The following is a 17,227-nucleotide window of genomic DNA, read 5'->3' as shown; positions in this document are numbered from 1 at the left end:
GCAGGCTCACATTCTCAGGAATGGGGGAAGCAAGGAAGCAAGCAGACACTGCTCTCTCTGCTCTCCCCACCCTCCCCCACATTTGTCCTCCGGATACACAGGCTTTGGTGGAAAAGAGTTTCAAAGTGACATTAGGGCCGGGGGCGGGGGGGTGGGGGGGGAGTTGTGGCAAAAGGGTTCAATACAGCTATGGTCCAGCGACATCACCTGTTTGTTAGTTCACGATATTTATTGGGCAGCTACCATGTGCTGAGTTCCGTGGGGACACAGAGGTAGGCTCAGCCCTAGCCCTGCCCTCCAGGAGCTTACAGTCCAGCCAGCTGGGTCTGCGAGGACAAAGGACAGCACACCTTGCTGGGGGCTCCCCTGCTGTCTTAACATTGACTCCTTCGATAACGCCCACAGCGTCCCACATCTGGCCACCCAAATCAGTGCCCAGGTCACCAGGGGTTTTTGTGACATACTTGGATCTGGTGAACACCCCCACCCCATCAGTTCCTCTTGTCTCTAGTGCCCTGGTCCCTTGCTCAGGATGTTGGACTGGGGACTGTTGGGAGTCCCAACCTCCCTGGAGTGCTCAGCGAAGCCCCGTGAACCAGGAGCCGCAGGTGCCCCTGCCTTCTCCTGGGCACCCAAGCCTGGGGGCCACACGCCCTTCCCTGAGTCTCCTCAGACTCCCCTTGCTTCTGGGCAGAGGGAAAAGAAGTCTGAGAAACAAGTGGCTTCCGGTAACCTGTCCTGACAGGAAAGGTGTTTCCTGTTCCTTTACTTGCTGTTATCTGCAAGTAAATGGAATTTCTGCCGCTCCAGGACATAGGCCTGCTCACCTCACGCTGGCACTGACTCAAGCTTCCTTAAGGCCACAGGGCACCCTCCTTCTTATCCCACCCCTTCCGCACACCCCAAGGCCCCCTAGACTGGGGTGTGGTACATAGGTGGTCACTGAATGCTTGGGGAAATAAGTCCTTCCCAAGGCCATCTTACCATGCCTTCACCCCCAGCAACACAGAGTCCTAGCCCTGGCTGCACCCTGTCCCTATCAATGCAAGCGCAGGACAGGAGAGCCCAGGAGTGGGGGTGATGGCTGCCCAGCCCGCAGAGCTCCTCAGGCCATTGCTCTTGCGTGTCCAGAGGTGCCCAGGCTGAGCTGTAAGGAGGCAGCGACCAGTCAGAATAGAGGGCTGCACCCGGCTCCGGTGAGCTCCTGTTGCAGCCTTTGGGCTGGTGCCAGTGCTGGGGCCCAGTTCTAGAGCCCCTTCCAGCAGCTGAGGAGGGGAGCTCCTTCCTCCCGCTGCAGCCCCCTGCCCTGTTCTCCAGCCCAGACACACGCAAGAGGTTGGGCTGCTCTCCTTATTTCCTCGAGCTGAGCCCCCACCGCCTTCAGCCGGCCACACAGATCACAAACATCCGGGTTCCAGCCTGGGGGTGGGTGCTGAGCTGGTCCCCCGGGCGGAAAGAGCAGCCGGCACCACGAGTTTCCTCGGTCTGCCTGGCGCTCTCGGTCTCCTGCAGTCAGCGGGGTCCGTGGCCTGGCGAGGGGGCTACCAGGGCCTCCAGAGGCCGGGGCCGCGGGGAGGCGCAGGCGGCGCAGGCGCAGGCGCGGGCGGCGGGGAAGGCGCGGCCGCGCCACAGGAGTCCCCAGCGCGCGCGCCGTCGGGGGTGGCGCCGGCCGCCCTCCGCCGCAGGTGCTCCAGCAGGCGGGCGCTCACGGCGGGCTCCAGGACGCGGCAGGCGGGCAGCACGCGGGCCAGACGTGCCAGGCAGGCGCGGTAGCCCTCACCGTAGCTGTCCGAGGGCGCTGCGGACGGAAAGAGGCGTGAGGCGCGCGGTGGGGTGCGGGGCGGCGGGCGTGGGGCAGGGCCGCGGCGGGGCGGGCCACTCACTGGGCGCTGTGGCCGCGCAGGAGGACGCAGGCAGCTCCTGCAGGAAGCGCACGGTCATTTCCAGGATGTCCGCCTTCTCCAGCTTCGAGCAGTGGGAGCTCTGCGCCCGGCCACGAGGGAGAGGGGCAGAGACACGGACAAACGAGACAGCTCTCCCGCAGACTGCCGTGAGCACCAGTCTCTGGCCTGCGTGTCGGACGCCCGTGGCCCAGGGCGGGGCGGCCCCTCGGCGCCAGCCCCGCTCCGGCTCGGCCTCCCGCGCCGCGCGGAGCCCCCTCGCCGGCTCCTTGGGCAAGGCCCCTCAGCCCACCCGCCCTCCTCGCGCTGCGCCCGGTGCCCCCACCCCGGCCCCGCGCGCCGCGGCACCCACCTCCCTGCCCAGCAGCGGCAGGATGAGCCCCTTGAGCTGCCTCAGGCTTGCGTTGATGCGCGCGCGGCGGCGCTTCTCCAGCAGCGGCTTCAGGCTCTGCGGACGCGCGCCGAGGCTGAGGTTACGCGGGTCGCAGTCCCGGTCCCCGCCCCGGCCGCTCAGCCCTCACGCCCCAGCTCCTACCTTGCGCAGCTCCGCCGGGTCCCCCGCTCTCCGAGGCAGCCCCATGCTCGGCGGGGAGGCGGCGCCGCTGCGGGCCCCGCGTGTAGGAGAGCTGTGCCCGCGCGCACACGGAGCACAGACCCAGGCCCGAGGGGAAGTCCCGCGCGCTGCAGGAGCCGGCGCCGGAGGGGTGCGCACCTCGCCAGCCGCCCGGCTTTAAGGAGGCGGTGTCGCCCGCCCCGCCCCGCCCCGCCCCATCCCTCCCCACGGAGTCTGGCTGCCTGCGGGTCCCACCTCCCGCCTTTGTTCCTTCGCCGGGCAGGGGAGGGTCGGGGACGGCGGAGCCCCCGGGGTGCCGCTCCTGGCCTCCGCATCCCATCTGCGGCGGGGTCGCGGGCCGGCGGCGCACCCGAGCCCCTGCAGGGGTATGTGTGGGCGCCATCGAAGCCTTGGCTGCCCCGAGCTCGCTCAGCCTGCGGTTCCTCCTCGACCAGCTCCGCCCTTCGAGCTCAGCGCCTCCTCTGAGCCCCGCCCTGCGCCGGGGCGGGGGACCCAGCGGCTGCAGAGCCGCCGAGGCCCGGGCCTCAGTGAGCCCCCACGTAGGTTTCTAGCCAAGGGAAGGGACTCCCCCCGCGAGTTGCTCTGCGGACTGAAGGGCCGAGCTGGAAGAGGACGCCGAGTAAAGTGTCGACTTGCTCGGGCCCTAGCCGCTGGGAACTGGCTGGTCGCTGAACTGCCTGCCCTGGTTCTAGTCACTCCATAGAACCTTCCAGCGGTTCACCAAGTTAGGAATCATTGTGTTCCCCCGTGCTCAGTTTTGGGTGGGTAAACTGAGGCCCAGAGAAGACGAGGCAATCCAGGAGCCCTGGGCTCATTTTCATTTCCACTGGCTCCAGCTGCGGGTTCCTACCCGCGGGACAGTCAGAGCGCACGTGACGAGCGGGGCGGGGCGGTCCTGAGTCCCTGCTCCCCGCTGCCCGCCTCGGCCCCAGCGGTCCGCTGGGCCCGCCTCCGCGCCGCGTGGCCGTTGCTGTACCAAACTGGCTGGGCGTCCCCCGCCCATCTGCTCCGGGCTGCCCTCCCTCAACCGGCTGGCGGGGCAACGGACAGCCCGGCGGCCAGCACTGAGGACTCCGGGGCCGACCTATGGGCGGATGGTGGGCGGGACCCACGGAGAGCGGCCGAGAGGAGGTACCCTGGCTCGGAGCCGGCAGGCGCTGTCCAGGGTGCTGGACGACTCCCCCAACTCGTGCCGCCCAAACCCCGCCTCCGCACCACACCCCCACCGCTCGCTCCAAGTCCCCCTACCCCATGCCCCCCAGCAGGGCCTGAGACGACCAGCATGGCTATCAGGGAGGGGCCCGGAGCAGTCGGGGTGACCGGGAACTCAGGCCACCCATCCCGGTCTGTGGCACTCAAAGGACCAACTGGCCACTGTTTATGGAGCAAGTACTGTATGCCAACGACCTTTTAGCACTCACTTCAATTAATCCCCATAACAGTCTCTAATTATGAGAATAAAACATTCAATGCATTTGGCCCAGCAAGGCCTGGGAATGTCTGAGCCCCTGTCCCTCCGGCATCACTGAGCCCAGAGTAGCTATGGGCCAGCCTCCTCCAAGGTAACAATTGCTCTTTAAGTGCTTCAAAAAGGACTTTGTGGATTACTCAGTGGATCACTACTGCCTCACGTGTTCCCTCTCACTACACACATGCTGGCTGACTTAGTTCTGTGCCCACGAGACCACCCTACACCAACATCTGCATGTTTGCTGAGAGACCCTGAGGGAAAGGTCTGGGGAGGAAGAGTCCTCCTAGAACATCCCCCTCCATGCCCGTGGACCACAGGAGAGTGGGGTTGGGGAAGCAAACGCCCTTTTCGGTGACAGTTACTCCAAAATTTTTTTTTTAAGATTTTATTTATTTATTTGACAGAGAGAGACACAGTGAGAGAGGGGACACAAGCAGGGGGAGTGGGAGAGGGAGAAGCAGGCTTCCCGCTGAGCAGGGAACCCGATGCGGGGCTCGATCCCAGGATGCTGGGATCATGACCCGAGCCAAAGGCAGCCCCTTAACGACTGAGCCACCCAGGCGCCCCTCCAAATTTTAAATTTCTTCTCCATTTTCCCTTGCTGTGAAGGTCTTTGACCAGGTGGTTCCAACTTTCCCTTCCATCAAAGGATTCTGGAGGGTTTGTTGATTACCTGGAGGAAGTATTATAATCAGGGAAACAGGTAAGACAGCTGAGTGGGCAGAGTGTGGGGGTGCAGGCTTTAGGGAAGGGTACAGTGAGGATACACTCCACCCCTGGTTTCTGCCCTTTAGTTGGGGGGAGAGGTCTGAATGGGGTGGGTGAAGGGTCTGAGCCCAGCAGGGGGATGAGAGGAGGCATCCTGGTGGGGACGCAGTTGACATCTGGAGGAGACAGGGAGGTGCTCTAAGCATTTGTGTCACCTCAGGCAAGATACATTAAAAAATAGAAACAAACAAATCTCCTGGTGCCTCAGTTTCCCCAGCTGCAAAATGGGGATAGTGGTTGTACCCCTCTCATAGTGTCACTGTAGAGATCAAATATGCAGGTGAAGATGAAATTATTGCCTTTCACCGTGGCCATTTGTGTCACTCATTCTGTCTGCTAATGAAGCGGGCATCACAGAAACTGATGGGCAGACAGGTGGGCAGTCTGCAAATGACAACACCATTTCAGGTAAATACACCTTCATCTTGTCATGCATCCAAAGCAGATCCTGCTGCTAAGAAGGCAGCCTCAGAACCTGTCCTGGGCCCACAGCAAATCCAAGCATTTGATCAGCTTTGCCATCTCTACCGAGGAAGTTCCAGGCTGGTTCTCCTCACAGAGCTCTCCTGGGACCAGCTACAAGGCAGGTCATTGGCTCGCAAAGTGGCCTTGCTTTTAACAGTGTCTTCTGGAAAGAGAACTTCCAGCTGCAGCTCATTCCCTCACCTGCGACCGAGGACTGAGGCCTATCTGGGGCCCTGGCACTGGGGACCAGAGACAATCCTGGGACAACCGGGGAGGGAGCGCCTCCCTCAATGGCTTGGCCCCTCTGCCTCCCCAGCTTTTGAGCAGAGGTTCTGATGTGGACTCCTGTGCCTGGGGTTTCTCCCTGCCCACCATTCCCCAGGGGGGCTCCCTGATTCTTCTAAGATCCTTCTGCAGCATCAATTCACCAAATCAGTTGATTTTGTTTTGTTTGTTGAGCAAAGGAATGTCACATACCTCCCTCCAACTTTTGCAGAAAATGCAGTTCGACTGTTGGGACTTTTTCCTGTTTCCCTGAAGCTTAGAGAAGTTTAGAGAAGGTGGGGCTCCGGCAGATGGCATTCCAGAATCTGTCATACTCTGTCCCCTCCAGCTGCTGGGTAACAGGGAGGGACTTGAACTGTTGTTGCTGGGATGAGGGAACAGTGGTTGTGGTCAAGCTGGTCTTGGTAGAACTGAGCCCTGCACTGGAGGGAGCCAAAGACCTGTGGAGGCCAGGGCATCTCTGTTCTCATGCCTTGATGTTAAAACCCAGTTGAGGGGCGCCTGGGTGGCTCAGTCATTAAACGGCTGCCTTCAGCTCAGGTCATGACCCCAGGGTCCTGGGATCGAGCCCTGCGGCGGGCTCCCTGCTCAGCAGGAAGCCTGCTTCTCCCTCTCCCACTCCCCCTGCTTGTGTTCCCTCTCTTGCTGTGTCTCTCTCTGTCAAATAAATAAATAAAATCTTTAAAAAAAAAAAAAACCCAACCCAGTTGAGTGTAAGATTTGCCCTTTCTAATAATAAATGCCTCTGTGTTTAGGCTCAAATATATATATATACATATGCAGGTGAAGCTTAGCATCGTGTCTGGGAAGCAGTAGGGCTTCCATAAATGTGTTCTTGTTGGCCTGGACTCTCTAGGGCTGCTGGGCTGGACCTGGTGGACCCAGGGGAGCCCAGAGGACCTGGGTCTCAGCCTGAGTGTGGGCAGTGTTCTGAGAGGAGTCTGAGAGGACGGTCAGCCAGTCAGCAAGGACAGCTGCTCACAGGTGACCTATCTATGGCGGAAGAGGCTCGGGGTGTCTCCTCCGCCTTGCTGCCCCAGCGGCAGCACATCACCCCCATCTGGCCCCCAAATGACAAAACCATGTGATACATGAGGGTGTCCAGGACCAAGGGAGCCACCGTGGGAGTGAAGAACATGAACTGCAAGGACTTTTAGTCACAGAGGAGGCACAGGGGAGGGGCACCAAAGACAAGCTGTTTTAGCTCGCTGTCTTCACAGCACCCCTGCCACGTGTAGGGCCCACGGTGTACCTGCTCCTGGGTGTGCCAGAGAAGGGCAGCTCTAGTGGACATCAAGAGCCCACTGAAGCATGGCGGCTTCCAGGATAAGACTCCTCCCTCCCCTTGTCCACAAACCACTGGGTAGGGGTCCCAGGCCCAGTTGTCACAGGTCCCATGGAGGGAGCAAGGCTACTCTGGCCCTTGGGAAGTGGGTGGCAACCTGCCAGGCTGTGCAGGCACAGCAGCCCTGGTTAATCGGGGCACCTTGGAGCCCTGGAGGCAATAGTGCACAGCGCCACCAGGTGGCAGACCCAGAGGCCCGCAATAGGACTCCCACTGCTCTAGAAAGCAGGCTCACTCTGTAGCATTTCTACAGCTCAGGCCTCCCTGAGCTGGGGCTGGCTAGGTGCTGGGTGAAACAGCCCAGGGCCAGGCCCTCACAGGGCTCCAGTGGGCAGATGGGGGAGGGCGAGGAAGGACACAGGCTGTTTCAACCTCACAGGGCGTGCTGACTGTGCTCCCAGAGCTATGCAGCCCCCGCCTCCTGGCAGTTCCTCCTCCTGTCCATGACTCTGCCACCCTCCAGCTCCCATGGAAGGCTTCAGGCTATGCAGGTAGGCTGGTTTGGCGCCTGTGTGTTCTCCCGCCCCGCTGCTGTCCTGGAACCTTCCTGAGCCCTCAGAGGAGGGTCCTGGCTCTGCTCCCTGGGTGACTGCTCTGGTGCATCTCCCCACTGCCCCCAGCCTTTGCATTCCTACTTTCCATTCTCCCTGTTTGCCAGCCCCAGGCCCTCGAGCTCACCATTGACTCTCCGCACCCCAGACAGAGGCTCTGGGTGCTCTCTGAGCCCCACAGCCTCTGGATCCAGAAACCTGAGTGTCCCAGGCATTCCTGCCTTTTCCTCCTCTTTCTCCTGCCTCCAGGAGGCTCTGGGGCCTGGAGGAACCGCAGAAGGCTGAGGGCCCAGCACCTGTTGCTCCCACTTTGGCACAGACCCGGAGCCCCTCAGGGACTTGTGTGGCCTGTTCCTGCCCCAGGGTCTTTGCCCTTGCAGTCTGGTCTGCCTGGAATGTCCCTTCTTACCATTCAAAGCCCAGCCCACCACACCTCCTCAGACGCACCTTTCCCTAACCACCCACGCAGTGCCTACAACTCTCTCTCTAACCCCGTATTCCTGTTCTGGTGACACTCGTCACTCTCTGCAATGGCAGAGAGTACTTGTTTGCTGGCTTGTGTCCCCAGGGCCTGGAACAGCATGTCGTGGGCACTGGGTTGATGAATTAATTCGTTTGGGGGCTCCGCTCGCCAGCGCCTGGACGGCTCTCAAATTCGAACCGTTTGGCCTCCCTCCGCGGTCTCTGTTATACGTGAGCTAAATCAGGAGAGAAGTCCCTGGGCGCACTTGCCGTCCTAGCCGGAGTCCGGCCCTCGGCGCGGCCACGCAGCCCGCGGGGCGGCGCGGCGGGGGCGGGGCTGAGGCGGCGCGGGGGGCGGGCCCCAGGCTTAAGCCGGGCGCCCGCGGGGGCCCCCAGGCCCAGAGCGCGGCGGAGGCGGAGGCGGAGCGGAGCGGGCGAGGCGGTGAGGGCCAGAGACCCGGCAGGCGGCCGCTCCGCCTCCCCGAGCCGCAGGGCCCCGACGGCCGCGCGCGGGCTCTCCGCTGGCCCGGGACAGGTGCATGGCGCCCGGGGGAACGCGCTGAGCGGGGGGTCGCGGCGCCGCGGGCGGCACCATGGCCCTGGAGCGGGCGCTGCAGGCGGCGCGGCAGGGCGACCTGGACGTGCTCAAGTCCCTGCACGCCGCCGGCCTGCTGAAGGCCTCGCTGCGGGACCCGCTGGACGCGCTGCCGGTGCACCACGCTGCCCGCGCCGGCAAGCTGCACTGTCTGCGCTTCCTGGTGGAGGAGGCCGCCCTGCCCGCCGCGGCCCGCGCGCGCAACGGCGCCACGCCGGCCCACGACGCCGCCGCCACTGGCCACCTCGCCTGCCTGCAGTGGCTGCTCTCGCAGGGCGGCTGCGGAGTGCAGGTGGGTCTGCGCCGCTCACTGCGCGCCCTGCGGCTTCCTCCCCCGGGGAGAGCTCTGGCCTAGAGCCCCCGTGGCTCACGGGTGGGTGAGACTGGGCACCTCCCGAATGAGCTTGCTTTTGAGCTCCGTCCAGAGGGCTTGGGGTGCGGTGGGTTCCCCAGGTCGACAGTGCCCGGGGGAAGACGCCCCGGCAAGCTGGGGCCACTGTCTACAAGAGCACTGGGTAATGCGGAGCCGGAGGGAATTGGGCTTACCTGCGCCAGTATTTAAGCCGGGATGGGAGGTGGGGGTGGGGGTGGGGGGAGAAGCAAAGCACTGATCCACGGGAGTCCTGGAGAGTGGGCGGGGCACAGAATCAGAAGCTCAGATCTTCTGGGATCAGGTCTGGAAGAGGGGTGGGCAAAGTCCTACAGTCCACCCCAGGCCCAGACGCAGGTGTCCCCAAGGCCAGGACATGGGGCAGGGGTGATGGGGGTGGCAAATGAGGCCTCCCCGGGACCTTAGCTGACCCTGGGACATCAGCACCTTCCTGCCTTCCAGCTGTGAGTTGCTTCTCCAGCCCAGCCTGAGTCTTCCTGCCCTGAGACCCGCCTGGTCTCGCTCAGTGACCCTCAGGCTGATATAAACCTGGTCCCTCCTGAGCTGGAGGTGGGGCAACTCAGGTTCTGATGTGCAGCTCTCCTGCTTGCTCCTGTGGGCAATAGAGCATCCAACAGGTACTAGGCCTGGGGACTCAGGTGTGCTCCTGATCTCCCGGAGCTGCCAGTCCCTGGGGGCAGTGGACAGCAACCCCGGGGTCAGTCTTGCCAGGGCTTGTGGTGGAGGGGTGTCAGAGAGCTAGCTCCTTGGGCTCCTTGGCGAGGAGTGAGTGACCTCTATGGGGAGTCCTGGATGATGAGAAGGAGGTGGCCAGGTGCTGATCAGAGAGTTCTAAGCACAAGGAACAAGAAGTGCAAAGCCCTGAGGCATACACATTCTTGTCCTGTGGCAGGATCAGCAAGGAGGGGGGAAGGGAGAGAAGCCACCAGAGGCTGGGCTTAGGAATTTGGATGATATCCTAGTTGTGGGGGAAAAGCAACTGGAGGAAGGAACCAGAACTGACTTTCCACTTAGCAAGACCGCTGGGCTAACTGGATGTAGGAGAGGAGGCAGGGGTGACTCTGAGCTGGTTGGTTGTACCCTAAGGATGACCAGACCCTATCCCCCCACTTCGCTCTCAGGATGGCAAGGTCCCTCTTCTGACACTTCCTGGGAGATGGCCACCCCTTATCTCCTGGCTGGCTCTGTTATCAGGACTTCCTGGCACATGGTCTGTGCCCACTCATTTGGGGGATGGCATGCTAATGTCCAATGTCCAGGCTTGGCCGGAAGCCTCCCTAGCCACTGCAGAGGAGGTGGGGGAACAGGTGGCCTTGTGCCCAGCTTATCAAGTCTCCCTCCCTCGAGCCCCAGCAAGCTCAGGGCAGAAGTGTGTCTGTGGGGAGGATGACCTCGATCCCCAGCCCTGCTCAGCCCAGCGATAAGCAGCTTTAGGGTGTGGGCCACAGCACGTGAGGCTCCTGGGGCCTACACAGCTGTTAGAGCCTTGGGGACAGGCCAGAGCCCATAGGCCTGGGTCTTCTCCTTATTGCCCCCTCCCCACCCTCACAGAGGTCTGGGCTCAGGGGGATAGACTAGGCGTTTGGCGCACAGAGGAGTCCAAATGTTGTCCTCAGCTGCCTCACCTTCTGGCTGCCTCCTTCCTAGCCCCACAACCACCCCCATAGCCTGACTGATGACTTACTAGTCGTGGCTCCAGGCCCCTGTCCCCTCTGTCCCCTCTTTTCCTCTCACCTGTTTTTCAAGAGCCTCTGAGATTCACCTTCCTCCAGCCGCCTTGGCCACACCTTTCCCCCCAGTGCCTCTCTGTGGGCAGAGGGGCTTCCCTTCCCTGATCCTAGTAAACCATGCCCCCGCCCACTGCTGCCCCATCCCTGTGCCCCTGCCCACCTCTCCATTATCCCACCTGCTTGGCTCTGGGTACTCGTGCTTGTTCCCACACTGGTGCCCACTCACCCAGACCTGCCAGCCTCTGAGTCCAGACTTGTGGGTTCTCTGTGATTCTCCTCCTTGCCCAGGTAATGTAAGCAGCACCTGCCAGCCCCCTCCTGCAACAGACACACACACCTGGATGGTCATGGATGACATACTTGGTACTTTGGGGCCCAGACCATCGGCCTGCCCCCTCTGGGGTGCCTGGGAGAGGGTCTAGCCCAAGCCCCTCCCAGGGGCTGCCACTAGTCCACACCGACCACCATTGGCTGACTGTCCAGGCCCTGCCTCCAGTACCCAGAAGCTTCCTCCTCCACAGAGTGAGAACACAGCCTGTTCCCTGGGCCAGGAGCAGGGAGTCTGCTGGGGGCCCAGGCAGGGGCCGTTCCCCACACTGATGTTGAGTTATTGGAGGTCCACCAACCTGGAGACCTCTTTTCATGTGACACCTGGGGAGGCGGAGAGGGAGAGGAAGGGGCCGAGGGTTAGACGCAGGGGGTGCCCCCACAGTCCTGAGGCTAGCCTGGTACCACCGCAACAGCCCAGCTTTCCCGCCCCAGCCACCCTCGCTCACTCCTTCAGGTGTTCCCTGAGCATCTGGGTGACAGTTGCCAGGGAGCCCAAGAATGCCATGTCCTAAAAGCCTACTATACGCGAGCCTTTCCATCATGACCTGCAGACCTCGGGAAGCCCAGCACGGTTCAAAGAGGGCCAGTCAGGGGTCCAAGGACAGAACGGCCCCCGTGGCTGGTGGGATGCAAGAAGGACTAACGGGCTCTTCTCCCACAGGACAAAGACAATTCTGGTGCCACAGTCCTGCACCTGGCTGCGCGCTTCGGCCACCCTGAGCTGGTGGACTGGCTGCTGCGTCATGGCGGTGCGGACCCCACCGTGGCCACAGAAACAGGCGCTCTGCCTGCGCATTATGCTGCCGCCAAAGGAGACTTCCCCTCCCTGAGGCTTCTCATCGGGCACCATCCTGAGTAAGGACACCCCTCCTCGCCTGTCTTCTGGGTGGTGTGGGCCAGGGCTCTGAGGAATGCCTGAAAGCTGCCCCTCCAGCATTCTGGGAGAATTTCTGCTTCTGGGCCATCCCCTTGGCCAGAGATGGTTCCCACCCAAGCTGAAATTGTTCCCTTCCTGGAAGGCTGCCCACAGCCACTTGCCCCAGAGCTTGGCAGGCAGATGCTCTCGTGCCCAGCATGCGGCTACACCTGGGAGGCTGGGCATGCGGGCCAAGATCACCTGCTCCTCTCCAGGAAGCTTTCCAGCCTGCAGCAGGTGGCTCTCCTGAGCTCTGGCCTGTGCCAATTTGCAGGACCATCTTAAATGGGAGATAGGATAGGGGCGCCTGGGTGGCTCAGTCGGTTAAGTGTCTGCCTTGGGCTTAGGTCATGATCCCGGAGTTCCGGGATCGAGCCCCTCATTAGGCTCCCTGCTCAGTGAAGAGCCTGCTTCTCCCTCTGCCCCTCACGCCCTCACCCTGTTCGTGTTCTCTCTCGCTTGCTCTCGCTCTCTCTCTCAAATAAATAGCTAAATAAAAATCTTTAAATCAGGGGTAGGAGTGAAGATATGGGAGAATTTCCTAGACCCCTAGTCAAGAAGGAGGAGGAGCAGTGAAGGGAGAGGACCTCCTGCCCAGACCCCCACCCCACCTCCTAGCCCCACAGCCTGCTGACTAGACCACCCAGAGAGCAACTTGTCATTTCCTGTGACCCCTCAGCCCATTCCCTCTAGCAGGGGAGGTGGGGCCCCCAAATCTCCCAGGGTCCTCAGCCTGAGTGGCAGGTTTGAGAAAGCAGCTGAGCAGTGGGCTGGGAGCTCCCCAGGGTGGGGTGTGAGCATGGGGAAGAATGGGGCTCAATGTAGAGCAGGGAAATCCTGGGGGGTCCTGGGGGAGGGAGGGAACCAGGTCTTAGGTGCATCTGAGAGGACACAGGGGTCCTGGGGGTGTGTCTGAGGGAGTGGGACAATAGTCCCCACCTGACGAATGGGGGCTCTGACCGGTGACCTTTGTCAGTCCAAGTGGGTGCCTGGGACATTAAGTGGTGACAGAAGACCGAGCCGCGGGAGGAGAGCAGCCACGAGGTAAGGGGGTCAGTCCTCACCACTGGCTCCAGGCCTGTGGGAGCCTGCAGGGCCCGGGCTCCCAGGGAGCAGGCAGGAGGCCAGCCTGGCCCCAGGGCCTTGTGGCAGGGTGGTGACAGCCGGCAGCCTCTTGGGCCCAGGCACCCTGGGGTGATGAAGGGCAGTGCTGAGAGCCCCCAGGCCGGCCTGCAGTCATCTTGCTGAGCAAGGAGTTCCCGGGTTTGGTTAGTGGGAGCCCCGCAGGTGTGCCACAGGGCCAGAGGTTCTCCTCACAGCCATCCCCGCCAGACGCCACTTGGTGGCACTTCGGCATGAGTTCTTCGCTCCGGACAAGCTAGGCTTTGGGTCACATTGAAGGCAGTGATTTAGAGTAGGAGGCCCCCCGAGATGCAGGCTCCCAACCTGATACCGTCAGCACGGTTGGCGGGCTTGGTCCCAGATTCCCGACTCGGACTCTCCAGGTTGAGGCCAGGTAGCGGCCCCTGAGACAGGCCTGCAGCCCCACTGTGGTGACTCGAATGCCCCTGTCCCACCCCCTCACTTCACATAGAGGACACTGAGGTCCTGAGAGGGGAGGATGGCCTGTGGTGACCCTTCTGCTCCCATAAGCCTTCCCCATCACACGTAACGGGCCCCCCAAAGCCGGGCTAATGGCGATGCCAACTTAGCCCAAATGGTGTAAACTGAGACAGGACTCCAAGCCCACCCCTGGAAGTGCTGATGAGGAACTTGGGCAGGAGGGGGAGGGGCGAAGCCCCAGGCTGCCCCTGAACCCCTCCTCACTGAAAAGCCTGGGGCCTAGGATGAGCCAGAGCCCTGTATGAGCTGGGGTCCCAGCCTTAGGAAGACTAGCTGTGCCGTGGGAACCCTGACCCCTCTCAGGCCATGCCAGGTGCTGGCAGTGACTGGGCCCTGATGCCACCTCTGAGGCCAGGTGGCCTGGGCTGATGAGCCATCAGCCCTTCAGAGGCCTCTATGAATCTCACAGAGGTGGTCAGAAGACTTGGGCCCATTCCCGCTGCAGCGTGTGACCTGGCTGATAAGAAGGTGCTTTTGTGAGGTTGCCAGGCTGGGCTCAGGCAGGAGGGGGCGGCTGGGAACTGGAGTGGGGCCTTCTGGGAGTTGGAGGCCAATGCCCATGTAGCCTCCTGTCTTGGGGGTAGAGACTCCTGCTCTCTAAGGCTGGGAACCCCAAGGCTGCATATGGAGAGGGCAGAGGCTCAGGCTGCCCCAGGCCGCAGGGCTCAATCCGGGGACCCAGGCAGCCTGCTTGTGGAGGCTGTGGCCCACGCTTTCACTCTCGTGAGCCTCCCAGACCTGCTGTGAGGTGTGGTGAATTATTCATAAGGCCTCAGCTCTCCCTGGCAGTCGGTGAGGGAGGAAGGGCTCCCAGATCTACCAGTGAGAAACTCGATCCCGCCCCGGGAGGCTGTGGGCCGTGGCAATGACAAGCTGCAGAGGGGCTGGAGGGCTGGACCAAGGCGGGGGGTCGGGGGCAGGCTTGCTCGGGCCAGGCTGCACCTTGGGGTGTTAGAAGAGGCTTGAGATTGCAGGAACACCCTGCACCCACCTGCCCCTTGTCCACTCTATCCCCATCCATTGGGCAAATCCTTCCAGAGGTGGAGGAGTTGCTACAGTGACCTCTGGGGCTATTGCCCCATGGGGATCCTCCCTGCAGAAGGAGGGTCCCTAAGTGGGCGGCATGGAGGCTGACAGGAACTGGGCTGGGGCTGTTTCAGGCCCTGGGTCTCAGGGAGATGGAGTCAGTGGGGTCGGCCCTCCTGGCCAGGAGCACTCGTGGTCGGTGGAGGGGAGCCAGGTATCCAGACCTCCAGTCAGGGCAGACAGAGAAGGGGCAAGGAGCAGGTAGCCTCGGAGCTCCTTACCGCCTTGCCGGCAGGATGCCGGGACCCACCGTGTGCTTACCTGGGGTCTGTGCAGCTGGAGGGGAGCCCCAGGCTCGGCCTAGACCCCTGGGCTCGAGCTTCAAGGCTGGGGAGAATGATGGAGGGGCTCCGGGCTCTTCCTTCTTCTGGGGCCCCTGTGCTCTGCCCTTCATAGCAAACTGGAAAATCAGTCTGCCCTAAGATCCGTATCAGCTGCACCTCTCTGCAAGTGTCTCCTTTGCCTGAGGCTTGCCCTGCCCTGGGACAGAGATTGGAAAATGCCCTGGCCAGGAGTCAGGATAAACTCGGATGAGCTCCTACCTGCCGAGTGCTTACTAAGTGCGTAGCACCACCCGGTCATCTGAGCCTTATAACCAGCCCAGGCAGTAGCTCTATAAGTAACCCAGGTTACAGATCGACTTATTCAACCAATCTTTATGGAGCTTCTACTCTGCGCAAGGCAATATTCTAAGGGCCAGGGATAAATCAGTGAGCCAGACAGATGTCCCTGCTGCGGGTGCTGACTGAGGGACAGACAGCACTTCACAGAGGCTTACTGAGCAGCTGAGGTCCCCTGGGCCCCCTGCGTGGCCTTGATGAAACTGTACCCCCTCTCCAGGCCTATCTCCCATTCCTGCTCCAGTTCCTAATCTCTCAGGTCTCCCCTGACCCTGGCCCTCTTCCCGTCCAGCTCTGCCCACCTTTGAGAATGCAAATCAGACCCCTGGACTGCCCACAGGCTCCCTGCTCACTGATAGGGGAGGCCATTTCCTTCTAATGGCCTGGGGGCCCTCCTCCCTCTGGCCTGCCCCCATGCCTCACCTGCGAGGCTCCCCCATCCCCACTCCATTCCGCCTCCAGAGCCTCCTTGGGCTCCTACCACAGGCTGGTGCCCCCCAACCTCCCACTGGCTGTTCCTGCTGCCTAGAACTCTCCCCAGAGAGCCCTTCAGCTGCTCTCTCCCTTCCCTCAAGGCTTTGCTCCACCTCCCCTCCACAGTAAGTCCTGCCCAGAGCCTCCTTCAGATTGTAACTTGCCCAGCAGCATGCACACCCCCCAGCTCCCGCTCTTCCTCACACTGCCTTATTTTCCCTGGCCTCCTTATCACCCCTGGCATTACACTCCATGCATCCTGGGGCATTCTCCTATGATGTCTCCCCAACTAATGAGAGCAGACCTCGTCTGCCGCCCCGTGCCTGACACACTGTGTTTGTTGAATGAATGAGGAGCCTGGAAGCCCTGGGTCTTGTCCAGCTCTGCGTGCATCTCACTGTGGGTGACCTCAGATGGAGCTCCCTGCTGAGCCTCCCTGGCCCATCTGGCAAATGGACCAGCCGAGGCCATGTGTGAGGAGACAGCACAGGGCGCCTGGTCTCGCTGCCCGTCTCACTCACCCCCACAGTTACTCACTCAACAGCTAGCAACTGGGCGGCCCACCGGTGCTTGGGAGGTAGTGAGCCCTCCCAGCTTCTTGGAGCAAACTTCCAGGGAGGCTCCCAGCGCAAACAAGGGGACAGATCAAGAGCATGTGCCGTGTTCAGAGAAGTTCTTGCTTATGTGCGTGTGTGTTGGTTTGCCAGCCGGGCCCCGGTGGAACCAAGCTCTGGGATGGCAGGGATCTGCTCCTTTCACCGCTCTGCCCTGTCCTGTGGCAGCCTCATGACATGTGTCCCTGGAATGAACAAAATAGGTACCCAAGATAACTCCAGTGACAAGTGCCATAAAGCAAAACGGGGCAGCTTGGTAGAAACCAGTGGGGTTTCTTTAAATTGAGGGAGTCAAGGAAGGAAGGCCTCCTAGGGGAGCTCAGCTGAGACCTGGATCAAAAGCGGAGCCAGCCCTGCAAAAATCTGGCCTGGGAGCATTGCAGGTAGAAGGACCAGCAAAGGCAGACGCAGAGGTGGGATAAAGCTTGGCTTCAGTGAGGCCCAGGAAGAAGGCCTGAAAGTCTGGGAGAGTTGCAGGGAAGGGTAAGCTTCCAGAAATATTCCAGGCTTGCGGGTGAATTGGGTGTAAAGCTGACTATTCTAGAACCTTCCTCAAGTAAGGACTGCATTTCTTCCCTGAGCCAGGCCTAATTTGGGATCTTTTCAAATAAGCTAGGAGGCACGATTAGAGGACAAGAGAGGTAGAGCCACCAGAGGACCCATAACTTTTATCCAGGGCAGCCTTACCCCATGACGACGAGATCTAATCCTTGTGGGATCACCTCCGTTCTGAACTTCCTTGGAGCAGAAATTATTGCCAAAGGTGAGGGCCACTGGAAATGCTGCTCTTTGACCTGAGTCTGGTTCCGTGGGCAGGTAACCCTTTGCTCTTTGTGGCAAAGGATGGGGATTTCCAGCAAGCATTCCATGTTTGTTTCATATCATCACGCGGTGACTTGCTTACTATTTGAAGTTCATTCGTGTCACCTATTTCCCAGAGAGGAAGAAAGATATGATTTATGTGAGAGTTGCAGACCTATAAAGAGATCAAGGGTTGAGGGTCTCCAAAGACTCCTAGGATTTGGA

The 17,227-nt window shown here is 61.2% G+C and overlaps 2 protein-coding genes across 4 annotated transcripts in view; one reads left to right on the top strand and one right to left on the bottom strand.

The window, feature by feature from the left end:
* Positions 1–218: 218 nt before the first annotated feature.
* Positions 219–2,630, bottom strand: HES2 (hes family bHLH transcription factor 2). Its single transcript, XM_035020254.1, has 4 exons — positions 2,437–2,630; positions 2,254–2,349; positions 1,884–1,983; positions 219–1,798 (listed from the first exon to the last, which is right to left on the bottom strand). Exons 1-4 carry the CDS (start codon positions 2,479–2,481, stop codon positions 1,542–1,544), a joined length of 498 nt encoding a protein of 165 aa, XP_034876145.1. The 5' UTR covers positions 2,482–2,630; the 3' UTR covers positions 219–1,541.
* A 5,785-nt stretch (positions 2,631–8,415) lies between these two features.
* Positions 8,416–17,227, top strand: part of ESPN (espin) — a 29,706-nt gene continuing 20,894 nt past the window's right edge. For all 3 annotated transcript variants that reach the window (XM_035019917.1, XM_035019915.1, XM_035019914.1), the window contains exons 1-2: positions 8,416–8,709; positions 11,530–11,723. In XM_035019917.1, coding sequence (XP_034875808.1) covers positions 8,416–8,709; positions 11,530–11,723 — 488 coding nt within the window. The remainder of the gene's footprint in view (positions 8,710–11,529; positions 11,724–17,227) is intronic.

The sequence above is a fragment of the Mirounga leonina genome, unplaced genomic scaffold (assembly GCF_011800145.1).
Source record: "Mirounga leonina isolate KUSES-001 unplaced genomic scaffold, KU_Mleo_1.0 Mir_173, whole genome shotgun sequence".
Classification (NCBI taxonomy): domain Eukaryota; kingdom Metazoa; phylum Chordata; class Mammalia; order Carnivora; family Phocidae; genus Mirounga; species Mirounga leonina.
Note: the sequence above shows the minus strand (reverse complement) of the source record. Positions and strands in the feature narration are given on the sequence as shown.

Coding starts and splice junctions, on each gene's coding strand:
- HES2 (XM_035020254.1), bottom strand. CDS start 2,481: ATGGGGCTGCCTCGGAGAGCGGGGGACCCGGCGGAGCTGCGCAAG. Junction 1,984..2,253: donor TGCCGCTGCTGGGCAGGGAG/GTGGGTGCCGCG, acceptor GGCCGGGCGCAG/AGCTCCCACTGCTCGAAGCT. Junction 1,799..1,883: donor CTGCGCGGCCACAGCGCCCA/GTGAGTGGCCCG, acceptor TTCCGTCCGCAG/CGCCCTCGGACAGCTACGGT.